The following is a 20,174-nucleotide window of genomic DNA, read 5'->3' on the forward strand; positions in this document are numbered from 1 at the left end:
CCGCAAAATTAGAGCCCAATAGCTTAACCCAAAATGTGCAAATTGTTAATGGGGGGTGAATATTGACAGAGCAGCCGTGGCAGCTTATTATCAGCTCCACTTGACAGGCTGCTTGAGGGAAACACCCCCATTTAACAACACAATCATGTGCTTTGACGATCATTTGTGTTATTACCTATTTTCACCCCCGACTCTTCCTCAGTCCTGTTTCACTGTGCTTCACCTTAGAAATGAAATCATAAAAGACTTCCCCGAAAGGCACATTAGTACATTAGAGTACATTTCTCCGCACCTTCCATTCTTATCAATATCATCCTTTGTCCCCCCGTGCCCCTCTGGCCCCCCTTCAGGAGTGCTTGAAAGAACGCTTAAAAGCTTTAGAAAGAGACACAATGTGTCATTGTCGTAACGCAAGATAAAATAAAAGTCATTTAAAGACGAAGCCCCACATTGTTTTTCTTTCCCCTCCCTCAAGCCGACAGTCTTTTAGAGTCTTCCTCAGTATTAGAGACACATACATTACTTGAAGAAGAGCTTAGTGAGCAGAGTGGAAGTCCATTTCCATACATGCATTTCCTTGTTACTGTCAATATGCAAAAATGATACTCACTATAGCAGGAGGGGCATAATGTACTCCAAGCAGGGACATCAATAACTGAGCTGGAAAAGGAAAATGCAAAAAGGCCGAGCATGAAGATAAGCTATATAACATTTACAACACATTAAACACAAAAACGTCCAAAATATAAAGCGTGCACTTTGCCGGGGAGACAGAGGCTCATTTATCTGTGAGGAGAAGGAGGAAATAAAAAAGCGAGCTCTGTGTATTTCATTTACTCGAGCACAGTGGCATTATCCGTTTACAGACGAGCCTTTTCCTCTTGCTAGACCTCCATCACACGCACGAACACGGCGTCAAGCAACCGCATGTCATCATGTGGCCGTAAAATAACACTTTCAAAAAACAATGTAGCATTATAGAGTGTGCATAAAGGGGGCGGGGTTGCTAATAGCCTTTTCCCACCACAATTAGCGGCTAGTCCCGCAAAAAAACGTTAACGCTAAAATGCTAACGCTACTTACCATTAAGAGACGTCTTGATGTAACCTTCTTGAGAATCTTTGGGCTGTCTCTACTTCCGCATCGGATTTGGAATCCAACACATACGGCTGTATGTTGAAAAAGATAAATCGCCATTTATTATAAACTCCTATACCGTTTATCAATTGGGTTCGCAGCTAGCAGCACAACACGTCCTTCTAAGAACTTGGAGTGTGACCAACCACAGTGGAGTGGGCGTGTCTGGAGGCGGGCTATGGGTGGAATAAATTAAAATAGATGGTTTTCACAGGATCACACTAAATCCAAAGAAATACAGCTGAATAGGTGCAGATTCTGGAAGCACTAGAACGCTTTCTGTGCTGGTTATTGTGTGTAATTGCTCTATAGGAGTCCACAACTCAATACAAACGGTGGAAAAATGAGCGTAAAAGGTCCCCTTCAAATATTCTCAACTGGCATACAAGTGTAAAAAGAAGTTAATCGCTGTATAATACAACTTCCATTTTTAATAACTGCAAACCCTCATATGTGCCATGCGTATACATGCCAGGTGCCCTTCTATGGTAGTATCACACCCTAAAAGGTCAAAGGACAAGCCAAATACACTTGGACTCCATCCTTTACCTGAACTCAGGTATGCTTGGCTGGGATGATGATGATGATATGCATGATGACTTTGTGAGCTAAACGCACAGATTAATTGTGTCAAAAAGCAAAACACATATCTACCTTTGAATTCCATGTTTCTATCCATGTTACTTGATCCCAAAATGTGTTGCAGTTAAAGAGCATCAGCTCGGGAGGACTCCCCTAAAAGGCATCCTGCGGGCCAATCGGTACACCACATAACACATGTTCCTCCCTCCTGGCAGCCTTGAGAGCAGAGCCGGCCTCTTAGGTTTGTGGTGATGAGTTCTGTTGCATTTTCTCCCACTGGTTTGACATTCAAGATTGCTCAATTATGTATGAACGGCAAGCAATATCCTTTACCATCAAGCCCCAATGTAACATATTTCATTTTCAAGAGATGAGACCCTCTGTGTCATTATGACTTATTAAAAAGGAAAATTATCAGTGGATCTGTGGACCGGTGTCCAGATGGAGGGCGGCATTGGTGGCATCACTTGCTTCAGAATACAACAGAGATGCCTGTTGTTGACAAGCAAATCCTTTCACAGTGGCCATCCAAGGCTCCTTTTCTACTGAAATGAGCAACTTTCAGGAATAATCCTAATACTTGTTGCAATACACTTTCAGTACTTGCGTGACAAGTACTTGCAGTACTTGCGCTCCTGCCACAGTGTCTCCTAATGAGAAAACACAGTTCAGCAAAGAAAAGACATCTCAAACAGCATGTTTACCCTTCACACAACATGGTGGAATTAAAAATGGATGAGCGCTCCATCCATTATTTCAACCTCCAAATGGCAAAATCTGTATAAACCTCTGAGTATCCGTCTGGGTGAAAATAAATAAATCAAACATGCACTTCAGCCTTTCCTGCTCATTTTCTGCACGGATATGGTGTCGTGTTTGAGGAAGACGCATCCCGCTCTCGCAAACACAACCAGCTTTCTTAACATATATAAATAAAACAAGAGTTTTCAATTAGCGCTGACGTCTTTTCTGTTAATTCAAATGATTTTGTCACATTTGCAAGGCACTGCATATAATATTTAGTCCACTTCCAGACATCCATGCCCCACAATTCCCAGCTGAATTTTCCCTATCTGAAGTATTCTAATTTGTGAACACTGGTGTGTCAGAAGCAATTTTCTTGTAAACTCACTAATTATATGCAACATCAAGGCGATGTGGAGGGGAAAGCGTTAAAAATTTAGCATCACAAGACAAATGGAAAAAATGCGTGCTGAAACAAGGAAAAGAAGCACTAACATTCGCAGCTTTTTCATGAATGATGCATGAATTTCCCTCCTTCGCCAGGACCCTCTCAGACGGGCTGTGGTGTCACTCGCGTTTTTGTCTAAAATATGGCTTTATGACTTTTAACATGCAGCACGGCTGTTTGCATCCACTCATTAAAGGAACTGTTGACTGCGTGAGGCAATGTTCAGTGAGCTGATGTTATTAGCATCCTGCCTGGACAGTGCTGGGAAAACAAGCAAAGACATCGTTTGGGCAAAAGCTGAGTTTATGTGAATCTACAAATTACATTACAAAATATTAGAAGCGGGCTTGTAGGAATGGACCATATTTTTTATCTAATTTGTTTTGATTATTCCAGTTCCCTCCCACATTAACTCTTGGTTAACAGCTGACTCTAAATTGTCCATAGGTATGAATGTGAGTGTGGATGGTGGTTTGGTTGTCAGCTGGGATAGGCTCCAGCATACACCCCTGATCCTTGTGAGGATAAGTGGTATAGGAAGTGGATGGATGAATGGATGGATGGATGGATGGATGGATGGATGGATGGATGGATGGATAGATGGATGGATGGATGGATGGCTGCATGGATGGATGGATGCATGGATGGACGGATGGATGGATGGATGGATGGATGGATGGATGCATGGATGGACGGATGGATGGATGGATGGATGGATGGATGGATGGATAGATGGATGGATGGCTGGATGGCTGCAAGGATGGATGGATGCATGGATGGACGGATGGATGGATGGATGGATGGATGGATGCATGGATAGATGGATGGATGGATGGCTGCATGGATGGACGGATGGATGGATGGACGGATGGATGGATGGTTGGACGGATGGATGGATGGATGGATGGATGGCTGCATGGATGAATGGATGGATGGATGGCTGCAAGGATGGATGGATGCATGGATAGATGGATGATGGATGGATGGATGGATGGATGGATGGTTGGTTGGATGGATGCATGGATGCATGGATGGATGGGTGGCTGCATGGATGGACGGATGGATGGATGGACGGATGCATGGATAGATGGATGGATGGATGGATGGCTGCATGGATGGATGGATGGATGGCTGCATGGATGGACGGATGGATGGATGGATGGATGGATGGTTGGACGGATGGATGGATAGATGGATGGCTGCATGGATGGGCGGATGGATGGCTGCATGGATGGATGGATGGCTGCATGGATGGATGGATGGATGGATACATGGATGGCTGGACGGATGGATGGATGGATGGATGGACAGATGGATGTCTGCATGGATGGATGGATGGATGGATGGTTGGACGGATGGATGGATGGATGGATGGTTGGATGGATGCATGGATGGTTGGATGGGTGGATGGATGGCTGCATGGATGGATGGATGGATGTCTGCATGGATGGACGGATGAATGGATGGTTGGACGGATGGATGGATGGTTGGATGGATGATGGATGGATAGATCTGGGATTGACTGGTGGGGGGGTCCACCAAAATATGCACGTCATCCATGATGGAGACTCTAAATTGCTCATCAGTATGAATGTGAGTGTGATTACAGACATTTTGAATGGGAGTTAATGTCTATATTTTTTTTATTTATTATGAATAGATTTTTCAAACTTTGTATCATTCTATCTATTTATTTATGTATGGACCTTTCCTTTCTATATTTAGTTACTTGTGTTTACTATGGCCATGTGCTATGTTGGTAGGGGTAAACTGTGTGGTTTGCTTGCCAAATGGCAGCAATGTGCACTTTTGTATGAAAGTTGAAAGGAGGTTGACAAACTGTTGCCGCATCAAGTTGACAGCCACTGACACCCCCCCACCCCCCCACCCTCGTTAACCAAGAATGACACATTGGATCATCGTTGCTTCATTTCCAAGCAATTCTTTACGCTTCCTTTTAAACTGTAATCGTACTGCCAATCATGAGGTGTTGTAAAGTCTACTGAACCCTGGTAAACCTACATTTACTAAGCTGGAACTCCTCATGAAATAGTATTTTAATTAGCGCGCCTATTAAGGGTGAGCCATCTGAAGGGGTCCTGGTTTTGTTTTGGCTTTGTGGTTGACTGAAAAGTGCACATCCACTGGTGTGAGATAAAGCTGGAATATCTTAATTAAGACACGTCCATGAAGTGTTTACAGTCCAGGTCTGCACCATCTCCCGCAGTCCTCGTGCCAGAGCAGCGGCTGGAGTTTATGAATAGTCACTCCTCTATGAGTCAATACAAATATATCTCTTTTTTCTTCATTTTTTATTTTTCAGCCCAGGCCATTTTTCAAGCTTGACTGATTGAAAGTGCTACGACTACTCAAGGTAACAACTACAGAGAGGGTGAGGTGGGGGTTGCTTCTTGTATAATGCAGTCTTTGGCAGGCTCTCTCTTTGTATTAGTAGGGAAATGTGCAGTTAAAAATGCTCATGTGAAAAAACATGGAATGTATTAAATTAATGGTCTCTTTTGCCTCGGGGCAGTAATGAAAAGGAACCCCCAATGAGTTCATTTTTCACGGCTTTGGTTATGCATTCAACACTCTAATTGAATTCCAATGTAAGTTTTACAAAGTCTTTATTACCCTGACGCTTGATGTAAATTACATGTGATACATATCGTGGGACTTTCAGCCATTAAGTAATTTAATTGTGACATGCACTTTCCACACACCTCATGCTTTTGTGCTTATTCCTCGTCATCTTCCACGGGAAGAAACGCAGTTGTACTATGAGCACTCCGGAAACGGTGCTTTGAGGGGAAGAGCGGCTCCCAAGAAGGAATAATAGGTCATAGAAGGAAGGGTGGAAGTGTATTTATCAATTCATCATTATATGAGTTATTATAGCATACTGTATTATATAATGCATTATACACACACACATACACACATTAGGTTCCGTGTGGTTAGATACGTTTGTGTTATGGTTCAATTCTTTTTCGATACAAAAAAATTGACCTTGCCTTCTTTTTCTCACCTTTTTACCTTAGTCAAGTTCTCCTGCACACACGTAGCACCAAATAAGACCAGAAACAAGCAGCATATAACAATAAGAGTGTAAAAATTAAGTAACAGCATGATGGAGCGCCACGTGGTGTATTCTTAGCAGCAGAGGAAATATTACGATAAATACTTACGGTGTGTAAGTGCACTTTAAGTGGGAGTTACAGTGGATCCGGAAAGTATTCACAGCGCTTCACTTTTTCTACATTTTGTCATGTTACAGCCTCATTCCAAACTGAAATTAATCTCTTACCTCAAAATTCTACACAAAATACTCCATTATGACAATGTGAAAAAAGGTTTTGGCAGCAATTACAGCCTCAAGTCTTTTTGAATATGATCCCACAAGTTTAGCACACCTATCTTTAGGCAGTTTTGCCCATTCTTCTTTGCAATAAGTCTCAAGCTCCATCAGGTTGGATGGGAGACGTCTGTGCACAGCCATTTTCAGATCTCTCCAGAGATGTTCGATCGGATTCAAGTCTGGACTCTGGCTGGGCCACTCCAGGACATTCACGGAATGGTTCTGAAGCCAATCTTTTGAGATCTTGGCTGTGTGCTTCGGGTCGTTCAGCCCCTCAGGCTGGGGCGAAGGTTCATTTTTCAGCAGGACAAGAGCGCTCTGGAGCAGGTTTTCATCCAGGATATCTCTATATATTGCTGCATTCATTTTTCCTTCTATCCTGACTAGTCTGCCAGTTCCTGCTGCTGAAAAACATCCCCACAGCATGATGCTGCCACCACCATGCTTCACTGTAGGGATGGTATTGGCCTGGTGAAGAGCCGTGCCTGGTTTCCTCCAAACATGGCGCCTGGCATTCACACCAAAGAGTTCAATCTTTGTCTCATCAGACCAGAGAATTTTGTTTCTCATGGTCTGAGAGTCATTCAGGTGCTTTTTGGCAAATTCCAGACGGGCTGCCATGTTCCTTTTACTAAGGAGTGGCTTTCGTCTGGCCACTCTACCATACAGGCCTGATTGGTGGATTGCTGCAGAGATGGTTGTCCTTCTGGAAGGCTCTCCTCTCTCCACAGAGGAACGCTGGAGCTCTGACAGAGTGCTCATCGGGGCCTTGGTCACCTCCCTGACTAAGGCCCTTCTTCCCCGATCGCTCAGTTTAGAAGGCCGGCCAGCTCTAGGAAGAGTCCTGGTGGTTCCAAACGTCTTCCATTTACGAATAATGGAGGCCACTGTGCTCATTGGGACCTTCAAAGCAGCAGAAATTTTTCTGTATCCTTCCCCAGATTTGTGCCTCAAGACAATCCTGTCTCGCAGGTCTACAGACAGTTCTTTTGACTTCATGCTTGGTGTTTGTGCTCTGACATGCACAGTCAACTGTGGGACCTTATATAGACAGTTATTATATTTCCAAATCATGTCCAATCAACTGAATTTACTGCAGGTGGACTCCAATTAAGCTGTAGAAAGATCTCAAGGATGATCAGTGGAAAAAAGATGCACCTGAGCTCAATTTTGAGCTTCATGGCAAAGGCTGTGAATACTTATGTAAATGTGATTTTTTTGTTTTCTATTTTTAATAAATTCAAAACATGTCAAAAAAAACCTTTTTTCACATTGTCATAATGGAGTATTTTGTGTAGAATTTTGAGGTAAGAGATTAATTTAATTCAGTTTGGAATGAGGCTGTAACATGACAAAATGTAGAAAAAGTGAAGCGCTGTGAATACTTTCCGGATGCACTGTACATCCCGACGTACAGACGTGCTGCTTCGTGCAAAAATCGCAAGAGATCCCGTAGGAAGATAACTGAGATGTAAATTATTTTCTGCATGCACGCTGCCAGGTCACACGGGCAAGGCAGTGGCGGAGTACAAGTGTCGTAAGTTTAAAAGTACTTTTGCTCCTCCTGCAGCGGCGATGTACTCCTCCTGCTGTACTCCTTCGTGGATGCACGTCGGCATCACGAATCAGACAGTGATGCACCTTGCCCGGTCAAAAGTGTTTCCTCAATGTTGTCTGATGAGATCAGGTGTATGGAACGATTGTCCAAATAGCAAACAATGAAAATGGCAACATGTTTCATAAACATCTCTTAACTCATTTTGCAGTGCGAAGGTGCAGATTCAGTCCAAGTCCAAATTAGCTGAAAAACGAATGATTTGGGGCATAGCTGGATGTCAGAGATGGAGGGAATTTCTGTCTCCATGTTTCAGACATACTAAGCACAAAACATCACCCCCCTGTTTCCTTTAACATGAAGGCCACTTGAAGAACAAAAAAGCTACTTTTTAAAAATACACCGTGAAGACATAAATCTTCATTGGGACTAATACAGTCGGTGTGTATGGAAACAAGCCGTTTGAATGGCGAGGCTGATTTGACCTGATCATTAGTGGGGGGGAAGAGGCTTGACCTGATATTTCCTCTGTTGTTTGGTCAGGAAAACGGGGCGTTATTGTAAAAGGAGCGTAAAGATAAATAACCCAGCTGTTTCCATGGCAAAGACACAAACACTGAACACAAAAGAGCCCAACACAATAAATCCAATAGCGTCACTTTGTTTGCTTTTCTGAGTGTTTTGAAGGGAAACATGGCAGCAAAACAAGATAGTATTTTTCCACCGAGAAAATGAAAGCAGATCTTTTTGTCTTTCTGAACAGGACACGTTATATATGAGTTTCCAGTGCGTACCGTCGTTATCACTAATAGGAATAACTGACAGCATATTTTGCCTCGGGATCAGGAAACTCCTTGTACAGCTGTATACATGTTTTTATAGCCTCCCAAAGAAAGCCTATTGTCTTTAAATTCCAAAGAATGCTTTGTCCGGCCTTGAAATTTAAGTGAAAATCCATCCCGGTCGCTCCCCCTCTTTTTTTCCACACTGAACAATTGAAGTGAGCATGTACCTTTGCCTTATTCATGAGGTCACCTTAAGTTCAGCTCATTACAACAACTCTGGGTTCAAACTGTCATTAAGGTTTAATATCATACATGTGTACATTAACATAAAAAGGAAAGTCGAGATGAATTAAATAAAATGTGTCCACTTCAGTTCATTGCTGTAAGAAAAGCATCCGCCGCGGCCACGAGCTCACCTCACCATCAGCAGCCTTATCGGCGACGTACAAGAGCAAACACAGGAGTCTTTACGTCGCCTCATCTCGGGCACCGACATTACTGGCCTTTAAGAAGCTCTAAAACACCCCCATCCCGAGGAGGGCTTTATCTTGACAGTTTGCACCGCATTGTTTGCCTTTTCTGCTAGGCTGCCTCAGGAAATGGCATCATTCCTGAGTTGTGTCTGATACCGATCTGTTAACCGGGCCTTGAACGCATCCATCCGGTGTTGCCATGCAGCAGGTATAGACGGAGGCCGACTCAGTTCTCTGCGTTGGGTGTTACTGCTGGAGTACTAGTTAGCGCACAGCTCCTGGATATCATCATCATCATCATCAACAACAACAACAACATCAACTAACAGGAGTTGATGGCGAGTGTTTATTATGGACTTTAATTGCTTCTCATCTGGAGTATCTGACAGTTGCGGTTAATGAGAGAGGGAGAGGAGGAACATGCTGTTGGCAACCAACATTACAGCACAAGACATACGCCTATACTATGTGTGTGTGTGTCGGGGGGGGGGGGGGGGGTACATGGCGTGTATACCATGTACTTTGTTCTACTTATTTTGTCCATGTTATTATTACTATAAAAACAGTAATATCTGTTTATTTACACAGCCGTCTCAATTTGTATTTAATAGATTTCACTTTATCATGCATTTCATTTTTACCATATTTACATAAGAATAAATATATCCTGTCTATATATTGTACACACTGTACAGTATTTATAACAACCACCCGCAACATGGCCTCAGCTACATCATACAAATTCTGCCTTTACATAGACAACAATGCAACAATGCAGTTATCGATTATCGATTCATTATGATTATATCGATTGATTATTAGCCTTTACTTGATCACTGCATGAAAAAATTAATGCCACACAACCAGGGGACTTCTACCAGCCAATGGCAGAAGAAAGAGTTAGAATTGAAATATGATATATTATCATATAAATACAATAATTACTAAGTAAAAAAAAGTTGGTCAATGCATCATACTAATTCAAAAGTTTGCTTTTTATTTTGAAGTATTTGAAAGCGTGCTCTGTAGGGGAAGAGGTTGATGAGCCGTGTGTCCGGGTGAAGACACACACACGCGTCAGGATACATACATGACAGCTGTGGATGACCTGCAGCAGAAGGTGCGCACGTTCAGTTCCCTGATCAGCATTTATATGTAATTATTATTAGAGCTAATACAACTACTGTTATAAGCTTAATGCAACTTTGTGCAGAGTGTTCGTAACAAGAACTATTCAACTTAATTCACAAGTAACTGACGTCCATTACAAGAGTTGTACACTTTGACACCGTATTAATTGAATGCGTTTATTATTGCGGTTGTACTTTGCATCATTGGCAGGATGCAGTGCAGTTCAACACTGCAAATGTCAACCACAATAATAAGAACGTGAAAAATTAAAAATAGATTTCCAAATAGCTTCCCTGTATGCATTGTAACACATGAGTATGTGTGGTTTCACACAATCACAGGCCCTGCACAGCAATCATCCAAAGTCGAGCAAAGACAGGATATCGCTAAAATTGGGCCTCTTCCTTATTTTTTTTTTTATGTGGGCTGCAGTAAGCCTGGCTCTGGTCCAAACTGAGACCTCCCTGACATTGTGCAGTGTCTCTCTTTCTCACACACACACCCAGGCAAGTGCACACACACGCACACACACACGCACACACACACACAAGGTTTAGCAAAGGAAGCAGTGGGCCAAGCAGGCAAGGACAGATGATACAAGGAGCTTCAGAGGAACAAAACAAGATCCCAGTTGTTTAAGATCCTGTTGCTTCTTCAGTGATGGTCTTCAGGCCCAGTGTCAGAGGTAATCATTTGTAGAAACACACACCAGCGCCATCCCATTCATAAATTCCTCTTCTTACATGGAGGCCCCTACCCGCCCCGTTCACTACTCCAGCTAAACGGGCCCATGTGGGAACAATTAGGTTTCCAGGCAAGTTTGGCAAAGGTCCGTAGCAACAGCTGCAGATGTTTTTATTTACCTTTTGCTCTGCTGCTGGATAATGTCACCAGCACATCTGCTACTGTGCAACCTAACTGCGGTTACATGCGTGGTTGACCCATAATTCTGTAATTACCCGCCAAGCAAGATGAAAAGGCCCAGCAACCACTCCAAGCCACACGTATACCACCCCCCCTTCGCTGTGGCTCTCCACTGGTGTGAAACCCTGTCTGCTGTGCCAAAAGCATGGCGCTGAGAAAAGAGGAGGCGAGAGGCCAAAACTTCCACAGCAGCAATTAGTGTCGTTAAATAAAGTCTAGTTTACACTTGTTTCGTCCCCGCACTGGTACGCAATTTGGCATGCCAGTGAGTAAATTGGTCATAAACCGGTGTGAAACACAGTATGTGTAAAATGTGCGTGGCCGTGTGCCAGTATTCAAAGAATATGTAGAATTGTTAAAAATGTGTGTCACGCATTTGTTAACTCGTCATTGAACTCAACACCATGCCAGCATTTTCCTCTCCCATATTGTCTGTGCCTTCTTTTTTCTAGCTTATGCCTCCTTCCTGCTCTTTCTGCATTCTCCTTCTGCAGCTGCGAGATAATACAAACTCGCCTTTCTTTTCTGCAGTGAGTGCGTCGTCTCTGCAGTTCAATATATTGTAGGTCTCGACATTAATGAAGCTTCACAAATACGGGAAGTGATGGTGACATCCTGCCTGCTAAGTCATACGAGATCTAAACAGTACTTGACTTAAGTGTCACTAAGTTGTGCTGAATGGTGGCATCTTGTGCCAATGTGCACCATTTTCTGTCACAAATTAGGTGCTTAGTGAGTAAACTAGTTTTCACGTGCAGTCTGTCATCTAAATGACACACATTGCCACAGTCAATTGGACAAAGCGGAGGAAAAATGCTTGCAAGCGTAAACACCGCTTGTAGTAGTCCCTTCATTTAATTGCATCATATACAATATAGAACAGGGGTGTCCAAAGTATGGTCCAGGGGTCAATGGTTGCCAATGGCTCATGGTTGGAACCAAATAGAAAAGAACAAAATACTATATTGGAACCTCAGTTTTTGTACGTCCTGGTTTTCAAAGGATTCGGTTTTCAACAAACATTATTGCCACACAAAGGTCTCAGTTTTCCACCTGGCAAAATATTCATTCATTCATTTTATACCGCTTATCCTCACGAGGGTTGCGGGGATGCTGGAGCCTATCCCAGCTGTCTTTGGGCGAGAGGCGGGGTACACCCTGGACTGGTGGCCAGCCAATCACAGGGCACATATAGACAAACAACCATTCACACTCACATTCATACCTATGGACAATTTAGTGGCCAATTAACCTAGCATGTTTTTGGGATGTGGGAGGAAACCGGAGTACCCGGAGAAAACCCACGCATGCACGGGGAGAACATGCAAACTCCACACAGAGATGCCCAAGCGGAGAATCAAACCCAGGTCTTCCTGATGTCCTGGCTGTGTGGCCTGCATCCTAACCACTCATACACCGTGCAACCTCAAAGCGGCCAATCACCTCAAAGCAGCCAATCAAAAGGACTTGTAGTAATGATGAATAATTATCAGCAATAACAATAACAACCATATATGGATCACTTCACAGGAGCAGTGTGTGTGTGTGTGTGTGCGTGTGTGTGTGTGTGTGTGTGTGTGTGTGTGTGTGTTGGTGAGGGGGTTAGATTGAGTGCCACCAAGCTTAGCATCTCCCAGATGTGCAAACCATATGTTGTGACTGAAATTAAAACGAAATAGGAACACTGGAACATGAAAGGGGTTTTTAACTTTGTAAGGATAGTTAACAGTCTCTACAGATAGGGTGATGGCCGAGAAGACGCCACATGAAAGAGGCACGGATGTTGCTGTGCTTTTTGAACCCCTCATTCCTATTTCCTGCTTGTAAGTTCACCCGGCAGATGGGGACCAAAGGCGCAAGGAAGTTTAGATTTTCTGCCCCACAGCCCATTGTATATGATGCATGTAAGTGCGTAACACTGCAGTGTTATCATTTACAGATGCTTGAGTGCATACCGGGAGGTCACAACAACAATGGGGGAAAAGGTCACACACACAAGGATGGCTCTTCTGCCATTCTGGTATTAATTGCTGGCATTTGGTGGATAATACATTTAAGATGCTACAGTCAAACTCAATTATTATCTCCACTTGCAATGAGGCAAACACTTCTTTCAAATGAATTTGTATCTTCTATGTGGTTACTGAAACGATTACCTGTGAATTGATTAAAAGTGGGTGAGCGGGAGTGTTTTAAGGGAAAACATGCACAATTGGTTAAGTGGGTTTATAAAAAGCTTATGGTGAAATTCGACTTTACACAGCAAGGTGTCTGAAAACAAATACAATAGTGCCCTCCACTGGTAGTTTAGTGTACTGCATTAAAAACCCTAGGAAAAACAAGTGCACCTTTGAACCAATGCCATGTCGCCGTACTGTGTGTGATTGTGTGCTTGCGTGGGTGTGTGCGTGTGTGGGTCTAGTATGGAGGGTGGGAAGGAGGGGCTTTATTTTGTTTCATTGTTTTTTCCTTTTAATTGTGGAAATTGTTTTAATTCTGTAAAGCACTTTGTGTTGCATTTCTTTGCAGGAAAAGTGCTATACAAATAAAGTTGATTTGAATGTCTCTCAACTTTTTCTGTTATCGCAGCTATTCCTATTTAATAACTTGGGTAGATGTTAAGTGTTTTCCTTATACGTATGCCCCCTGTGGCCATTGACTGGACTGTAACTGCAAGCAATCTGTTATTATTTGTCACTGCTCCAATCATCCATCCATCCACCTGCTCTTCCGCTTATCCTACGGCTACAATCAAACTATAGTAAACTAACTTTTCTTACACAAACTGTTGCGATTTGTTTTCTCCATGTACTCTGGCTTCCTCCAACATACAAAAAAAATGCATGTTAGGTTCATTGGTGACCCCGAATTGTCCAAAAGTATGAATATGAAGTCATATTCCTGTCATGTGTGTTTCTCCTTTCTCTCACGATGCACTTGTGTCACCTGGTGGTCATTTATGGAATTACAATTACTCTCAAGCTTAAAGGGGCACTTTTTTTATTTTGCCCATCATTCACAATCCTTATGTGAAACATGAACACATAGTTATTTGTCTTTCAACGATTTAATTTCAGCTAGCTAACAATGTTGTCATTGGGATACAGCTATTTTGACTATGAAGCCCTCTAAAAATAAACCTCTACCAAGGTTGCATGGTTTGATATCCATGTTGTGATCATGCATTAACACGTACACTGATGATCATAGTTGTCATAGTTGCAGTATCTTGCCCTATTTGGAAGATTTAAAACACTACCCATACTTATTTTCTTGCCGCATTGATACACATACTTATGCTAGTTTTGTCAACAACGGCAGCGACAACACTTCCAATATCGGCGCTCCTTGGGATGGCTGTGTCTTCCAGCACAAGACGTGTGCTCTTGTCCTCTTGTAAAACATGCTGATGGCAAACAAGCATTTTGGGCAAAATCTAAATGTATTCAGCCTCCTTGTGTGTACACTTTTGGCTTTTTCTTATTTTATTTCTTTTTTTTCTACAATGTGCCATGTGCTTTTTTGTCTATATGTCCATATAGAAAAACAACCATTCCCACCCACATTCGTACCTACAGACAATTTGGAGTCACCAATGAAGCTAACATGTTTTGGGAATGGGGAGGAAAGCGGAGTACCCGAGGAAAAGCCATGCACGGGGAGAACATGCAAACTCCACACGGAGATGCGCAAGGGGAGATTCCAACCCAGGTCTTCCCATCTCCTGACTGTGGGGCCTGCATGCTAACCACTTGTCTATAGTGCGGCCCATAATAATCATTAATATTTCAAATAGTTTTGGGGCTAAAAAAAAACAGGTTATGTAACTAGCAACTTAAGATGGCAGATAACTGTAACAAAGAAGGGAAAAAAGTGGCCTAAATTGCATACTTGCATTTTCTAAAAATGTTGTTGGAAACAATTTTACATTCTTTTAAGGATGGGGCCTTGGTCCTCTAAATGACTCAATAAAAAATAATCGGAATATTTTTAAAGATATCACATTTTGTTTGCATTTTACAGTGATTTGTTTTGGCCTCAGTAATTGCAACCAATAAACTCTTAATCACGCCATTTTTTAGCTCAACAATAAAAGTAAAAACGCTTTACAATAAAAGACTTTGCAAAACAGCGGGACGTTATAAACCATTGTTTAAATGAATTTTTGAACGAGAAAGGTCATGTTTTAAATCCTTGAAAAAAGAAAGGGTGCTCATGGGATGACGTCATCCCTGAATGTAAGCGGCCATTTTGTTAGCTAACTTGAGAGGTAACCGGCGCGTGTAGTTGCTAATTGAGTGCATTGTGCTTCGCTGACTCCTACTTCCAATTTCAACCTTTTAGATAGGTTGAAATTTGTGCTCTCTGTGTTTCCATTTGGCCATAAGACTTGGGTAAGAGGATAGCGTGTAAAGCTATTGACTACAAGGCCACTGTCAGAGTGGATGCTCATTCATTTTTCAAGCCCTCTCGCATTTGCTAGCTTGGTAGCTAGCTGGCTAGCTAGCTAACTTGTTTGTGCGAGAGAAGTGACGCTTTTCATGGCCGCCAGCAGTTAAATGTTAGATCACTCGGAGTGGTGTGACGTTTTACTGTTTTGTTGGTTTTGCTTTGCCTCAAGAGGAAGCAAAGTTAAGCGACAAAGTCGAGCGCAACATTTGCGTATCTAGCAATACTCCTTCATAGCAAGTTAGCACTCGCAGTCTTCAAGCTGGCCGCCAGTCTTTCAGAGAACATGTCCGAGTTGTACATTCGGGTGGCCGAAGACGAGAACGAGGAACCGATGGAGATCCCGTCGGAGGACGATGGCACGGTTCTGCTGTCATCGGTCGCCGCTCAGTTCCCCGGGGCGTGCGGACTTCGTTACAGGAACCCCGAGTCCCAGTGTATGCGTGGAGTCCGGCTTGTGGAGGGCGTCCTGCATGCACCGGAGAACGAGTGGGGAAACCTGGTGTACGTGGTCAACTACCCCAAAGGTGAGGACACGTCCACTCGTACAGAATACACCACCACAGGCCTTCATCGAAGGCCTCAACAACATCGTGAATGTGCATGGCCTCCAGTGGTAAACTACTCACACGATTCATCACTAATGTAAGCTAAGTCTATAACATTGTAGAAATTCGTCATAATCACCATTGTTAAACTAGCAGAGGCTCATCAGTCTGTAGCAGGAGATCACAGATAGACATTAGTCCAGAAGGCCACCAGCCAAAGGTTTTTTATTGACTTTTGATCACCCTCAATGCACCTTCTTGCCTGCCTACAGATAACAAAAGGAAGATGGAAGAAATAGATGCTGCCTCAGCTGTTAAAATCAAAAGGGGCTTTCAGAAGACATCTGACCTTATTGTCCTCGGCCTGCCATGGAAAACCACAGAACAAGACCTGAAGGATTACTTCAGCCCCTTTGGAGAGGTCATCATGGTTCAGGTGGAGCATCCCATCCTGCCGTTCTGGTTCATAACCAATGTGCTGTGCAAAAGTCTTAAGCCACCACAAGCTGTCTTGTTATTGTAGCACTCAATTTGATATAGCATGATAGTAAAAATGGGTTGTGGGATGGTGCATGGAATAACAAAGAAGCTGGATAGTTTTGGTGACGATCTGGATAAATGGATAAGGTCAGCTTGGTATGTGTCTCTAAGTCATCAGAATCATTCACCCGCCAGTGTAGTTCTGTCTACAATCATTGAACACTTACTAGAAATGATGATGTCAATATTTATTCGTTTGCTCTTGTTTTTAATTGTGAATTGCAAGCCCTTGGGTTACTGCCCCGCACTTGAAATGCTTAAAATGCTTAAAATACATTGCTAATGAACATCAATTTGATTTATTTCCAGATCAAGAGAGATGCAAAGGGCAACTCAAAAGGATTTGGCTTTGTGCGCTTCACCGACTATGAAACACAAGTGAAAGTGATTTCCCAGAGACACATGATTGATGGGCGATGGTGTGATTGCAAGCTGCCCAACTCAAAGGTATTACACTCAGCACTCATTCGGAATGGGCGGAGGAATTCGTCGTTTCATTGGTCATTACGAATAGGGCTGTGTGCAGTTGAAGGAAGGCAACTCCAGTAGATTGCCGTCTCTACAGGAGGGGAAGTGTTAACAGGGATGGAAAGTTCTTCACTAGGACAACCGTACTCGTTCAGTACAACATGGACACAGAAACAGGAAGAAATTCAAAGAAAGATTGTCTCATTCTGTTAAAAATCAACTTTTAATATGAAGTTAACTGTTTCCATGCATAAAAACTCTTGATTGGAGAAAATGTGAAATGTGCAAAGGTTGAGTTGGAATGGGTAATGTTAGCGTGTTTATTATGTCCTTGACTATCTCATTAATTGATGCATTGTCATTTTGGGTGCAAATTAGCTTATTAATTACATACTAAGCTCCCGAAACCACTCCTTTCATAAAAGTTAATAAAAAGTAATCGCTTTCCCTGTCCCACTTTGACGACATCAAATCAGACCTAACTGTAGATATGCATTTAAAAAAAAATAATATGGGCTCATGGCATTTTAATAAACTGTTCTCCATGTTCCATAAGAATTTGCCTTCAAGTTGACAGATATATTGAGAATGAAAAGAGCCAGATGAGCAGATCGTACGCACGGCGGCCTGGGGGCTGATTACCAGCATGTCACCATGGTGACAAGTGTCCATTGCTATAAATAAGTGTTGACTAGCTGATGTTGATGTCGTGGATTTTAATAGCATAATGTTTCATTGTGGTCAGGCCTTACCAGATGAACCCATGCGCAGTCGTAAAATCTTTGTTGGCCGCTGCACGGAGGACATGACCCCAGATGAACTGAGACAGTACTTCATGCAGTACGGTGAAGTCACAGACGTTTTCATCCCCAAACCATTCCGCGCGTTCGCGTTTGTGACATTCGCTGACGACCAGGTATGATTCCTCATCCAAAAAGCAAGCTTTGAAGAAGGGGTTGCATGAGCGGCGCCGTGACTTTGTTGACATTTCCTCAGGTGGCCCAGGCGCTGTGCGGGGAGGACTTGATCATCAAGGGCGTCAGTGTGCACATCTCCAACGCTGAGCCCAAACACAATAACAGTAGGCAAATGATGGAGCGCGGGCGCTTTGGGGCTGGTGGGTTCAGTCAGGTGTACGGGAGTAGTCGTGGCGGGATAGGCGGTGGTAGTGGAGGAGTTAATTTTGGGGCTCTGGGTCTTAACCCCGCCATGGTGGCGGCCGCGCAGGCGGCGCTGCAGAGCAGCTGGGGCATGATGGGCATGCTGGCTAACCAGCAGCAGGGCATGACCACGGCGGCGGGCACGGCCTCCACCACCAGAGATCAGACGTATAGCTCCAGCAGCACCAGTTACAGCAGCCCCAACTCTGCTAGTCTGGGCTGGGCCGGGGGAGCAAACTCTGCCTCCAACAGCGGCTTTAACTCCAGCTTTGGTGCGTCTATGGAGACCAAGTCTTCAAATTGGGGCATGTAGATAAGTAGACTACTTACGTTGTTTAGAGAAATGGCTAATCTGGTAAGTACAAGCGGGAAACTGGGTATAAAAACACACTGCCTTTTTTTTGTTAACCGTGTGTGACTGATGTAGTCTTGAGTGGGTTTAGTTAGCAGACGCTTTTGACAAAGTGACGTGCATGCAAGATTATTTATAACCGCGCACCACAGTACTACTAGAAGTGGGCTTGATATTATGTTCTGAATGCAGTGCATCTTTTTTTTGACATCTGATGGAAACGCCTTGACGAACATCTCTCCTGCAGTTCACCAACTCTTTCGCTCTCTCCCGGGAGGAAGCGCCTCACTGGCAGCAATGTTCTACAGATCTCAGTATCACTTGCCCTCCTCCCACGTGTAAATGCTTTGCCATCAAAGAACACAAGCTTCACTCTGCATTTACTGTGGTCGACGGTGGGTGTTGCCTTCTATTCCTCTCCCTTTGTCATGGACTTCTTGTCTGAGATCGATGAGTGGGATTGATGTGGGGCGAGCGAGTGCAACGTGAACGAAAGCACGAGTGAGACAAGACTGCTTGTTTTTGTTTTGGCTTTTTTCTTTTGGAAAGGACAAATGCCTGCAAGAGTTGGAAGAACCTGTGGCTTTGTGCGAGTGAGTGTGTCCCTAATGGTCATCACAAGGACATTAATTCCGTGTCAACTCTTTCTCTCACCATTTCCCAGCCAAAGTAGTGGTTTAGAATGCCGCACATGGTCACATGCGATGCGTATTTGTATCCTTTCATAGTTTCCTCTTGATGTCTAATTCAATGTGGACTGTGCGTCTGGTTGTGTGCTTTATTTTCTGTGTTACCACCCTCCGTGTGTGAAGATTAGACCTGTGCTGCTTGAGTGTTGTTCAGTTGGGGGCGTTTGAACGTGTGTTGGAGTTTGCGGCTGATGTGGTAAATGTTTGACATGGTCCTATTGAAAGTTTGAGTTTTGAATGAGGGTTCTTTTCTATGTTTTGTGGATTGAAAATAAAATAAAAAGTGAATTTGACTAGGTAAGGTGAGCTCTTCACGGTGGATTCTTTCTCACAGTCAATTAATTGAACTGCCAACACTTTAATTCACATGTATAGGGGCCTCGGACATGGAACGCTGGAACCAGGAGTCACTCATGGGGGTGCTGAAGACCAACGCTGGGTGGGATTTCTACACGAATGCCTTAAATCCAGAAAAGGATCATCTGCATCCCACTCATGAGGAAACTTGGACCACCCCATGCTTAGTTGGAAGTTGTTGGTTTTTTTCCACACCACAAGTGAGGTCCAAATCACACTGACATGTTATAATCCCAAACCTGTGACGTTAATCGTGACTTTGGCCACGACTTTTTTTTCTTTGCTTCATTGTAAAACATTTGGAGCGCAAGCTGAAGTGGACATCATTTAGTGTTGACAAAATAAAAGCTTTTGAGTTGAACATCAGCTGTTGTCTGTTATTGTAGACGACTTATTTTTAGAGCACTTATTTCAGCCGTCTTTATTCTGGGCGCCATAGTTCTTTTATTTGAAGTCATGTTCTGTGAAAATGGT

The 20,174-nt window shown here is 43.3% G+C and overlaps 1 protein-coding gene across 4 annotated transcripts; it reads left to right on the plus strand.

Moving 5' to 3' along the window:
* The first annotated feature begins 15,374 nt into the window (after positions 1-15,374).
* On the plus strand, positions 15,375-20,066 carry tardbpa (TAR DNA binding protein a). Of its 4 annotated transcripts, none has more exons than XR_013630154.1 (7): positions 15,376-16,113; positions 16,407-16,570; positions 16,984-17,121; positions 17,888-18,058; positions 18,139-18,259; positions 18,902-19,049; positions 19,719-20,066. XR_013630154.1 is itself a non-coding variant. In XM_078797963.1 (6 exons), the coding sequence occupies exons 1-6, from the start codon at positions 15,873-15,875 to the stop codon at positions 18,994-18,996; spliced, it is 930 nt and encodes a 309-aa protein (XP_078654089.1). In that variant the 5' UTR covers positions 15,376-15,872; the 3' UTR covers positions 18,997-20,066. The 4 variants fall into 4 exon arrangements, 2 of the variants coding, with proteins under 2 accessions (XP_057941609.2, XP_078654089.1); XR_009131931.2 differs by having other exon boundaries at positions 15,377-16,113; positions 18,139-18,223; XM_078797963.1 differs by having other exon boundaries at positions 18,902-20,066.
* Positions 20,067-20,174: the final 108 nt, after the last annotated feature.

The sequence above is a fragment of the Doryrhamphus excisus genome, linkage group LG17, assembly GCF_037039965.1.
Source record: "Doryrhamphus excisus strain RoL-2023G ecotype Guam linkage group LG17, RoL_Dexc_Guam_v1.1, whole genome shotgun sequence".
NCBI classification, from domain to species: domain Eukaryota; kingdom Metazoa; phylum Chordata; class Actinopteri; order Syngnathiformes; family Syngnathidae; genus Doryrhamphus; species Doryrhamphus excisus.

Coding starts and splice junctions, on each gene's coding strand:
- tardbpa (XM_058085626.2), top strand. CDS start 15,873: ATGTCCGAGTTGTACATTCGGGTGGCCGAAGACGAGAACGAGGAACCG. Junction 16,571..16,983: donor GAGAGGTCATCATGGTTCAG/GTGGAGCATCCC, acceptor ATTTATTTCCAG/ATCAAGAGAGATGCAAAGGG. Junction 18,059..18,138: donor TGACATTCGCTGACGACCAG/GTATGATTCCTC, acceptor ACATTTCCTCAG/GTGGCCCAGGCGCTGTGCGG.